Source organism: Siphateles boraxobius, unplaced genomic scaffold, assembly GCF_051911475.1.
Source record: "Siphateles boraxobius isolate OS27281-9 unplaced genomic scaffold, OSU_SipBor_1 9, whole genome shotgun sequence".
Lineage (NCBI taxonomy): Eukaryota > Metazoa > Chordata > Actinopteri > Cypriniformes > Leuciscidae > Siphateles > Siphateles boraxobius.
This window is the reverse complement of record NW_027509219.1, coordinates 7,825,809-7,838,343: the sequence shown is the minus strand read 5'-3', so window position 1 is coordinate 7,838,343 and position 12,535 is coordinate 7,825,809. Positions and strand designations below refer to the sequence as shown.

Genomic DNA, 12,535 nt, shown 5'->3' with positions numbered 1-12,535 from the left:
AAGTCATTACTGCTGTGTTTCTTGGAAACTTCTGGGCTTGAAGCTTTCTTTTTCGTTAGTGTAGCCACTTTTTCAAATAAATACCTAGGATTATGTTTATTTTCTTCTAATAGGGTTGAAAAATATGCAGATCTAGAAGCTTTTAAAGCCTCTCTGTAAGCAATCGAGCTCTCCTTCCATGAAATCCGAAATACCTCTAGTTTTGTTTTCTTCCAGTTGCGCTCCATTTTTCTGGCTGCTCTCTTAAGGGCCCGGGTGTGCTCGTTGTACCACGGCGTTGGACTATTTTCTTTAATCTTCTTTAAGCGCAACGGAGCAACTGTGTCTAAAGTGCTGGAAGGGAGAGAGTTAAAAGTTTCTGTTGCAATATCAAGTTCTTCTAAGCTATCTGGGATGCTGAGATGATGAAACTGATTAGGAAGATTATTGATAAAGCAATCTTTAGTGGCAGAAGTGATAGGTCTAACATACTTGTAACATGGAGTCGGCTTTGCAGCCTTGGCTAAATGTAATTTACATGAGACTAGATAATGATCTGAGATGTCGTAGCTCTGCTGCAGAATTTCAACAGCATCAACATTGATTCCATGTGATAATATTAGATCACATGTTTTTTAGAGTATGATTACAATGAGTAGGTCCTGACACGTGTTGTCTAACTCCAATAGAGTTAAGAATGTCTTTAAATGCCAATCCAATTGCATCTTTTTCATTATCTACATGTATATTAAAATCACCAACAATTAGGACTTTATCTGCAGTCAATACTAATTCTGATAGAAAGTCAGCAAATTCTTTGATAAAATCTTTATGGTGCCCTGGTGGCCTGTATACAGTCGCCAGCAGAATTCTCAAACTTGATTTATCGTTTACATTATATATTTTTACATTAAGCACCAACACTTCAAAATAAGTATATTTAAAACTAGATTTTTTAGTGGTTTTGAAAATATTACTATAAATTACAGCAACACCTCCCACTTTGGGGGGTGGACTCATTTAAAGTAATGTAATCGTTTGGTTTTAACCAGGTTTCTGTCATACACAGCACATCTAGGTTATAATCTGAAATCATATCATTAACTAGGAGCGCTTTTGAAGTAAGGGATCGGATATTCAGCAACCCAAGCTTTATCGTTTGTTCATCTGTATTATATCTATTTTTTATTTTTTGAATATCAATTACATTTTTAACCTTAGATCGGTTTGGAAGTTTTTTGGATTTCCAAATTCGGGGAACAGACACAGTCTCTATATGATGATATCTAGGTGAAAGAGGCTCTATGTGATGGGATTTATCTGACCTTCCAGTAGACAATCATGTTGTGTGTTCTTGTGATGTCATCGCATGCCTGGAACAGGTGTTGGTGTGTGACAGGCATGTCATTTGAAGTTTTAAAACCATTTTGTTTCCAGCCTGGAAGGTGGCATGTGAAACTGAGTCTGGCATAGTTAGAGTCTGTGCACATAAGGAGTTCTTTGATGTTATGTGTCAACGCGATTTGCAGCGTTATGAGAATGGCTGCTACCTCAGCATATTGTGATGACTGCGGGCCCAACTTGAAGAGTTGTGGTGGGCACGGTTGGTCATTTACCCATAGTACACCCGCACCTGCTTGGCGAGTGCCCTCGTGGTTGTAGGAACATCCATTGACGTAGGCTGTGGGCATATCTTGGCAGGCATTCTCTTCAAAGTACCTGTGACAGGTCAGTTGTTGCTGTTGCATGGACGGATGACACCTTCTTCAAGCATGGATTTGATGATCTCTTGCACCGGTTCGTGTGAAGCGATGGGGATCTTGTATTGACAAAAGTGGGAGGTGCATTAGGGTGCGTTGGGATGCGCAAAGTGTGGAGTTCGGTGAGACCACAATCTAAAGAGTCTTTGGCAAAGGATGCTTTGAACTTGTAAAGGACTTGTCTGAGTCTTTGTAGATCTGCATCATTTTTAATTGCGTCAGCGTCTTTTAGAATTTGCTGAACTTGAGACTCAAATCCTGGGTACGGCTCCTCTGTTGGTGTGTCGTGTGTTGCGTCGGCAGGCAGAGGTGCAGCAGTGTAGTCAGTCTCGCAGGCAGGCTGTTTGGAGACTTTGTATACTGCAAGGTGTTGGTCCTCTGTCGGTTCTGTTCTGCATACCTGGTCTTTGTCCATTGGCAAGACCGAAGTGATGGAGATGAGTTTGAAGGAAGGGTGCTGTGAACAATGTGTGGTTTGTGCTCCCTTCGGGTATCATTGAAGATGGGATGGGCCCAATGATTGGTAGTGTGAGTTTAAAGTCATGGAAGTCGTGGCTCACTAGCCATCCCACTCGGTAGGCCTTGGGAATTGTGGTGTCCCTTCTCATGGAGTTGTTGAAAAGGATGTAGACTACACAAGATGACACTTCAGTAAGGGGTGTGGCTTCCAGCGTGAGTCCAAGTTCAACACATTCAGGTGAAGGTTGAAAGAAGCCCAGCGTGTGGTTTAGGGTTTGACCACAACGCATGTTGAGCCAGACAGCGACCCCTTTGGTGCAAGCTGGTATCACAGTTTCCTGTTCGTTGATTAGGGTGCAAACCTCAGGAATGGTCTGACCTGACAGGAGGTTCTCAGTGTTGGTTGGAACAACAGGGGGCTGTAAAGTCAATGGGGCCCACACTACCTCATTAATGATGTCCACATGAGCCTTGAGGCGAGTCAGGATGTCTGCTCCGATGTAGACATCATGGGGCGGGTCCGGAAGGACCAGGAAGTAATGGGTCAGACACCGGTGGTTCCAGTGCAAGTTCCAAGCGCAGACACCTTTGGCCGTCATCATGGTTGACGGGCACGTGTTTAAAGGAAAACGGGTGCGCTTGCTGGCAGAAGGTAGGTCTGATGTGGGCTCAGACTTGGGCTTACCAGTAGCACGTTGAGTGGGATTCCGATGCCAGCTTTCTGGGCTTGATGCTCCGGACGATGGGGATTGGCTATTTCTGGGTCGCCGGCTGGCTTCCCAGGTGGCTCCACCACTTGGGTTGTTGGAGGGGTGTTGCTGGTCCCAGAATCTACCAGAGCGCCCGCTCTGGTGCTTCGGACGAGCACCATTGCGGTTGTGCTGCCCACTTCTGGCCTGGAACTGTCTTGACTCTCTGTACAAAGGTCTGTTGTGTTGTGGGGCGCCCTCTAGAGTCAGCTCTGAATAGTGTTCAGAAACAGGGAAGATTGTGTGGTTTTTCACAGTCTTTTTGGACACAGTCTTTTGCTTGAAATAAGCTTTGTGGGCCAAGTCTCGTAGGTGTTGAAGATCACCCAGGGCCTTTTGAAGTCTTTCCGCTTCTTTCTGTAGCGCTGGGTCGGTTGCATCCTCTGTCCCACGCTGGTCGTGGGTCTCGAGGAGTAGTTGATCTAGATGGCTCTGCGCGTGGGCCTGGTTCCTCCGGGCCCCCTCCGCTTGAAGCTTTAGCGTTGCGGCTTCCTGCTCCAGTTTGATGCTGCTCCTTTCTCTGAGCCGTGCCTGAGCGAGGTTTCCAACGATTTTGGCCCAGTCTTTGTAGTTGTAGCTCTGGGTCGGATCGTCGGCCATCAGCTTGTCCACGTCGGCGTACTTGGGCAGGAAGAGGTCGGGAAGTTGTCCCAGTGGGCTGCGGGACTATAGGACCGTAACATACTGGCTCACTGTGGGCGAGAGGAACACAACCCACTCAAACAAAGAGACCAATCTAAGTTCGTTCTAAGGTTAACAAGCTATACTCATACAGGCTATGCCGTTTATGAGAATTTTGGGGCTAACTGATGTAAACAGTTAGCGGAGCCAATTAACTTGGGTCGACGAAGGACCAGAACAAGAGATTTGACAGGCAGAAGCCTAGCGGGTCACGTGATGACACTGGCTGCTTGGTTTGTCGCTCTATTATTTAGCTTCCTTGGTGGCTCTCAGAGGTTCTGTCTCTAGGTGAAATGCAAGGAACAGATCACAACAGAACAGAAAAATAGCAAGATGGAAAAGATTGAAGTAGAATGAAACAAATGAATAAAATGAATAGGTCTGTAATGAAATGGACAAATACTAACACAGAAAGTGTTGTAGGAGATAAGGAGGCCTAAGCCTGCTATCCAGAGTTTAAGATAGGGCCAGCAGGTGAGTGGGGGCTATCGGGGTAGAGACCCCAGGATGATGGTGTGGCTTGGAGAAGAGATGGGCCAAATACTTAAACTATCCGGGAGATATCTAGTATTCTGTGGCTTATAGGAAGCGGAATGGGTTTTATTAAATTTAGTTTACCTGCGGTGAATTGAGGCCACTCTGGTGGGACCCCTTGGCTCAGTCACCCCTCCGACGGTTCCCAGGTTTAGGTAATTATTCCAAAATTGCCTTGTGTGTTGACTGACGTGGTTGACGTTACCTTTTGCAGTGCCAAATTGCTGATGTCGCAGTTGCGTGCCTCAGCAATGGTAGGGGATTTAGGAGTGTCCGAAACTTACACACGGCCAGCGTCAGTACCGCCGGTCGGGTAACCTCGCTTTGGGATACCAATCAGAGAATACCGCAACTCACCACAGTGCGCTAGTGAATGCCACCTATAAATACACAAAGGTTAAACAAGTGAAACTTAGAGTGGATTAAGGATTCCTTGTTTAAACCAAATGGATTGATTTTTTTTTTCTTTTTATGTAGCAATAAGAGTCAAAAGGTTTTACTAAATAATAATAAGCAAAGGGAGATTATGATATAAATAACCTAACCCCAAAAGAGAGAAATAGAAAATAAAGAAAACCAGATGGAACACAGGAGGAGCCAGGCTGTAGTGGCGTGTTGGTGCCACCAGGGTGTGACTTCCTCAGTGGTGGTGTACCTGACTGAACAGACAAACTTAATTAAATTCAAAGAAGTTTAAATCAAATTTAAATAAGCATGCAAGAAGAATTAAGGATAATCAGAATAATATCCAATAACGACCAATGATAACAGTAAGGTATCATTAATAATTATGAAATAGTCAAAAGAGGAAAGTACAAATAAGCCATGCAGGATGAAACACAGGAGAAGGCAAACCGCAGTAGTGGTATTTCAACACAAGGGGGCGCACTTACTCCCTGTGGTTGACCTGGTTGAATCAGACATTTTAATTTAAGTTTAAATTCAAAGTTGTTTGAACCAATCTTAAATAAGCGTGTAAAAGAATTGAAGAATCAGGATGATATCCTATAATAATTATGATAACAGTGAAGTGTCATCAATAATTATAAAATAATCAAAAGAGAAAAAGTAGAAATAAAACAATTCCCAACAGAACTAAAGAGAGAGAAAAGAGAGCTGAGTGAACCGACTTCGCGGGTGGCAGCCACTAGGTGGCGGATTTTAATCTAAGTTTTAATTCAAATCTTGTTTGACCAAACTTAAAGTAAACGTAGCAGTCAAAAACAGGAAAATTGTCTAACACAAAATAATATTCGCACGAACAAAGCTGTAAATGCAAATAATTATTGAGAATTTAGACAGGCTAATTCACTAGTCACACTAGAATTTAGCAGTGAGAGAGCATTCTCTGATAACGCCACGAGATGGCGCTATTGCGCTCATGCAGGCTAAAATCAAAAGGCAAGGTGTAATTTGAAACTTCTAAACACTTAAAGGACGCCCTCTGGTGTTTAGCAAGCGGAATTACAACCAACTTTAATGTGATTCAACACTAAGAGCGTTTCTACGTGCCGATTTCCTGCAAAAATCACGAGTAATTCATTGAGACCTCGGCAGGTCTTGCGGTGCTATTATACTACACAAAAACGGGTGGCAGGGTTTTTTGCTGCACTACGCGTAGATGTGGACAACAGGAATTATGCGTCTGTCGTTTCGACTCCCATTACACATTATCAATATAGCACTTATGGTTCCAATGTGTTAGGTTTTCGATTGATTAGCTACGTCAATGTTAACCAGGAGTTATCTTTAATCTAACGATTATAATATCAGATCAGGCCTTTTAACTGTAGATGGAGAACATCGTCCATCCAGTTGTATTCACGCGCTGGAGAAGATTTCTTCGTTCTAACAGGCGGATTTGATAATATTAAAAATGTAGTACTGCAAAGAGATTTTCGTCGTTTTTGCAGGAACAATTATAACTTTATGGACTGCAGTTTATTTTATCAATTAACAATGACTAAAATGTTACACATCTTTAGGTGTTAATTGTGCTGAACTGAGACTTTTGTGCCTTTAGTCAGCTCAGTCAGTGAGATCGCTTGCGCGATTTCTCACTCCTCGAGCGTGCGTACAATATTAACCCCCTGAGGTCTAAGGGTTTTTTGGGGTCCTTGAGGTGTTCTGACATGCTCTGACATTTGTGCTTTTTTCAGTTATTTATAAACATGTTAATGGCAAAGGTGTAAATTCACTCTATTTAGCACAAACGGGGCTACCGTAATATGTGAGCAACATGTACTGTATGTACATGTTTTTTTTTTTTTTTTGAGAATAATGTTTATGCGTGGTTATTGAAAAAAATGTAATGTAAATTAACGAATGGGGAACGAAGATTGGAATTTATAGAGACCAAATATGGTTCGCATATTTGTTTGCAAAGTCTAAAACATTAACCCATTAGAGTTTAAAAGAAAACAAAGGCCAAAACAACATCTGAAGGAAAATCATGAGATGGGAAAATTAGATACATCAGGGTACCCGCGGGTCTTAAAAGCATTGAAAAAGTCTTAAATTTGATAATCTCAAATTAAGGCCTTAAAAGCCTTGAATTTTGTATACAAAGTCTTGGATTTTGTTACAAAGGTCTTAAATATTATTTTTCCTTTCCTAGGATTAATTCATACCGTAGCAAAATTAACTGTTACTAATGTAGGCTAATTCAAAATTCATGCAGCGTTGAGTGCACCTCGCGCTCCACGTCATAGCAGAAAAAGCGATAGCGTGCGCACTCGTTACTATGGTTACTAGGCAAGTGAGGTACAGAACAAGATAATAACCTAGCCTAGTTTGTCATCTGAAATGGGAACGTGTCGATTTAATCCGTTGCGGCCACAAATTACAGAATTCAATAATTTAAACCCCAAATCAGAGGTTTTCTGTTAAAAGAACATATTTTCTACCCGGTCTTTTCAATAGTATCTGGCAACCATGGCCGCGCTCTACACTGCTGAAGAAGCGCGGATGATCGAAAACACAGACAAGCTGGAGTTCAGCGATCTTCATTTGAGATTTTCTACTTAAAGTGTAAAGCTGTTTGTGCGACTAAATCTGCGATCAAAATGCAGACTGATATCCTGCAGTGCTTTTAATATTGATCATATTATACGAGCAAGAATGCAATGTTTTCCGAATATCCACACGATTTCAAATGTGACATTGATTTTATACAACAGTAAAAAAAAAAAAAAAGGGTAACATTAAGTGATGTGCTACATTTAAAACAGCATTTCCAGGCTTATTGCTCTATTTTGCAACGAAATATGTGGCTTTGACGAATCAAGACTCACTCATAAAGATAGCGAGTTACCGCCACCTACTGGCGATTTTAATGTTTTTAACATTGCATATGTAATGAACATTGTTTTATTTAAAGCATTATTTATTTTTTTAAGGTATTATAAAGGTAAAAAATGAAATGAAAAAAATGATTGAAGGGGGAAATATTGATTGAAATATTGTCACTTAATGGAAAAGGTGTGAGTGCAGTCTAAGTGGGAGAGAGGGGGTTCAGGGGACGTCTCGGCTGCAGAGTAGCCCAGTGCCTGCGTGACTCGCCGTAGACATTAACGGAGAGAAGTTCCGTCTACAATGTTCTTCCTGGGGTTTTGAGTAATGGCTGGGAGTTTTTAAAAGCCTCAGGAATCTTTTGCAGGTGTTTAGAGTTAATTAGTTGATTCAGATGATTAGGTTAATAGCTCGTTTAGAGACCCTTTTCATGATATGCTAATTTTTTGAGACAGGAATTTTGGGTTTTCATGAGCTGTATGCCAAAATCATCAGTATTAAAACAATAAAAGACCTGAAATATTTCAGTTGGTGTGCAATGAATCTAAAATATATGAAAGTTTAATTTTTATCATTACATTATGGAAAATAATGAACTTTATCACAATATGCTAATTTTTTTAGAAGGACCTGTGTATATATATATATATATATATGTATATGTATATGTATATATAAGATTAACAGGGTTTATTTCTCCTCCTCAGGAGAATTAAGCGAGTGTCACATCTCTCAGGAATCCCCTTTTAGAGGTCGTAAAAATCCTTATCTATTGTAACAGGATATTCACTAGGCAAAACCAACACTCTGTGTGTGTGTGATTGGTCCAGACGCTACAACTACTATACACTTCCCAGATACCTTCATAGGACCTGTGCACTAGGACGAACATAACAACATATCAAATATAATTCGGTAAAGTCTTTATATGATGAAGTTAATTAAAGTTTCATGTGTGTGTGTGTGTATGTATTCATCCTGAGTTCTTCCTTGCCAGAAGGGGGGGGGGGGGGGTAGTTGGGTGATAACACATCTCTGTGAAGCTCGGTGTCTTGTTGCCTGTTGAACCTCTGGCTGCCATAAAATTGTCACCCGAATCGTTGCAGACTGGCCGGAGCCTCTGAGTTCAGAGGCTAAACGCTTTGCGATATCAGAAGGAATGTGCATTCATATGTGTTCAGATGAACGACCCATGATTTAGCCAGATACCCTACAAAGCTCATTTGAAACATTGCCGCGGCTCATTTAAGAAAATGACAGCTCGGAAGAGTTTAGTTTGAGGTAGCGCTAACAATAATAAAGAAAGATGATGATCATCATCACCTTATCGGTTACCACTGAAATGTAGATGTAATGTATTTCCAAATCTAATGCGGGTGTCGCGTTTTCAGGTGATACATCATAGATGATGTGCTACTACTGTATTTAAGCACTGTATCACACAAGTTTCAACTTACATCTGTGTCATTCTTTTTGGTGAAATGGTCCCACACACTACTTTTCTTTGCACGCTTCATCCTGTCGTCTGCCCTGGCTCTAACCTCGAGTGTTTAACCCAGGGCTCCAGACTAACTTTTCCGCTGGTGCTACCAACTTTCTCAGTTGGTCGCACCAGCATATGATTTGGTCGCCACTTTTTTTGCTACATGCCATGGGATTAATCAATGCATGCTAATGAATAGTGGTTTTAATGGACCAAGGCTAGCAAAGGCTTTCTGGGTTGCAGCAGAAATACCTGTAATATATTAATTATCATTGCAAAATTTCAGGATTTTCATGGATTTTGGACAGTAATTTTAATCTGTAATTTTAAGCATTTTACATTTGAATTATATACAATCTATCTATTTACATTTGAATCATATTCTATCTATCTATCTATCTATCTATCTGTCTATTATCATCTTTCTATCTTTTAAAAATCATTAAACATTCAAATGTATGCATTACATTTTAAAATATTAGAGTATTATAATAAACTGATACAGACACTCCTTACCTTCTGCATTTTATAATAATTTCCTTTTCCTCTGTGGAGCGATCATGAGAGTAATATCTCGACAGAGGAAAATATAACCGCTGAAAAGACGTAGGAGGAAGGGGCTCTGTGTTTCGTGAGACCATTTTTATCATTTTTATATGCCTTAATTCGTGAATTCGTAATTGGCGCGTTTCACCAACAGTGTGCAATGCGCGTGACGTCTACGTTCGTCAATAAATAAACTGCACGTGTCTTGCGGAAGAACATTGTAGACGGAACTTCTCTCCGTTAATGTCTACGGCGAGTCACGCAGGCACTGGGCTACTCTGCAGCCGAGACGACCCCGGGATAAAATAGTCCGAATATAAACACTTATTATAGGTGTACCGTAGTGATTCAGAATAAGGCTAAAACACGGTTTGGAAAATGGATTCATGATGTAGCCTACTCGTTCATTTTGAACATAAGTTACGGACTGCAGTAGCTGATACAACGGCGTCCTGTTGCTCAAGCGTCCACTCTCACAAATGCGACCACATAACATTTTAACTCGCACATTCTCAAAAAATGGTCGCTTATGCGACCAATCTGGTCGCAGTCTGGAACCCTGTTTTAGCCTGTAGCCTTTACTTTTTGCAAACCTTGTGAGCGTGCGAACCCAAACGCTGTGACCTCGTGCCAAATGTTTTTATTGGTTTATTAAGTACAAACAGACAAGTTATGAAAAATTGATTGTGAGGGATTTGTTCACTTAACACAAAAATATCTTGGAATGAGATGGCTAACTGTAGTAGCGTTTAGCCCAGTGTCTATAATAGCCTAATTATAATAGCCTAATTTAGAGATCACTTTTTTTTTAACCGACAACTTTGATCGGTTAACGTTGATACGGTCAACCATCGGTTAAACGGTCATCGGGTAACATCCCTAATGGAGACGGGTTTGTTGAGGATCAGTCCCCATGGCTGTCGTGTCGATGAGGCCTTCGAGGATGACACAATCTTTGCTGATACTTCAGGGATATGTTGTGGTCGTGTCTAGGCGCAGGTCCTCCATCTGGTCTGGATACGGCCTGGATCCAGCTGATTACACTAAACCTCGGAATAAGCAGAAAGACTAACATTAGCGTAGATGCCATTCTTTTTATGTTAGTCTTTCTGCTTATTCCGAGGTTTACTGTAATTAGCTGGACCCAGGCCGTTTACAGATCAGATGGAGGACCTGTGTCTCCATCTGTCCAAAAGGACGGTTCCACCAAAAATGAATGTTTTGTCATCATTGACTCACCATAATGCAATAAGACTGGAATTCTCTGCAAGTCGCTACATGACTTTTCAAAATCTGAACAAATTTTAAATGCTATACTTACAGACTTTGTAAATGGTTACAGAAAAAAAAACTGGGCTTTATACATTAAATGACTGAGGATCACACACTACCAGAAGTTATTGTGACCACAACTCACCCACACAGAAACATGCGCCTCCTCAACACATGAAAATTGAAAAAGATATGTGTTTTAAAAATCAGCTCAAAATATTAAACATGTTTGATATCCGACGAATGGTTGGAATCAGAGTCTGAATTTTAAAAATGTAGTTTGTACTTGTCAATACACTACAGGTTTTTCTGTGATATCTGTCAACTCAAATCAGACTGATTTCGACAACTAGCATGGGCAACTTACAGACTCTATCGGGGTAGACTTCTAGGCAAAAATTGTGTAGTGTATTCCGGCCTTAAATGGAAAGACAAAAGGGAGTCAGCGGTGACAATTAATGGGTGAACTGCCCCTTTAAGAAGCATTCATAATGTGTAAATGTTAGACTAACAAGATGTTTTATAGTTTTGTTATTGTTGTTCTTTTTAATGATAAAATATCTTTATGTATCGTTCTGTTCTCTCTGTCAGGATGGATCACATGACTCTGTTGAGAGGTGTGATAATTCTGGAGGAGTTCTGCAAGGAACTGGCTGCCGTAGCGTTTGTCAAACTACCCATAGAAGAGCAATAAATCCATGATACTTAAACCAAAGAAAGACAATACAAAGGATCATGACCCAACAACATCTGTTGGATGGCTCCGTCATTAGGAGAAAATGGATTTGCACAAAACAAAGTTAAGTAGCGATATTTGTAGATTTGCAAGTCACTTTTAATGATTTTTTTCAGGGAGCAGTCAACCTGTCTGATGGCAGTTTAACTTTTGCCCAAAAAATTCAGACATGTGCTACTGGATTTCACAAAGCTGTCTGACGTACAAAGCTGCTTATTCTCCACAGCTGCACGTCTTGCTGAACAATTCACTTTAAGTGGAAGCAATAGAAAAAAACTTTGTCTCTTGCACAATATTTAAGTTTTTACTATACACTGTATTATATTGTTTTAGGTCCAGACATTCACTCCAGTTTGAATTTGAGTGTTTCTGTTTGGATGTCGCGTCAGTCAGTCATCTCTCCTTACTCTCGTCACGTAATAAGTGAAATCCGACTCCTAATGCAGTGTGCTGGGATTCTGCAGCTTTCCGTTTATAATTGTATCATTCGTTGTCCAATTGAACTACATGTTTTTTATCTCTATGAAAAAGCAAGATATGGACAAGTAATGTAATCGGTGTGTGGTCAACCACTGTGTAACATTGGTAACACCGACTTCCACAGCAAGCCAGTTGTTTAATAGAGATGTAGAGACCTGGTTTACATCAGTTCCCTCTGTCAATGTTTTTTCTTTCAAATATGCAATTCAAAACCTTATCTCAGATCAGAATTCTTACACTATGGATTTTAAGCTATTGCAAATCCCCAAAGAAAAAAATGTTTCTTGAAATATTAACTGAACTTTAAGTGTATCATTATGGTGTGTAAAATAATTGTATTTATCTTTACTTCTCTAAAACGTGAATAATCAATGCTGTTTTATTTATTGAATGTTATATGGCTGAATCTAAGGGCGGGAGAGGTACAAAGATTTGTGTTTGTGATTTGCCATTGGCTGGTACTCTCAATAGATCTTTATTTTCTATCGAGGTCTTTTGTGACTACTGTACTCAATCCTTGCTTATTTATGTTGTCACAGCAATAAACTCCTTGAATATTCATGCA

General features: G+C 40.5%; 1 protein-coding gene across 1 annotated transcript in view; it reads left to right on the top strand.

Annotated features, from left to right (window-relative positions):
- Positions 1-12,535, top strand: part of fhip2b (FHF complex subunit HOOK interacting protein 2B) — a 50,552-nt gene extending 38,017 nt beyond the window's left edge. The window contains exon 17 of the mRNA XM_077223241.1: positions 11,346-12,535. Within this exon, the coding sequence (XP_077079356.1) occupies positions 11,346-11,448 (103 nt within the window). The 3' untranslated portion in view covers positions 11,449-12,535. The remainder of the gene's footprint in view (positions 1-11,345) is intronic.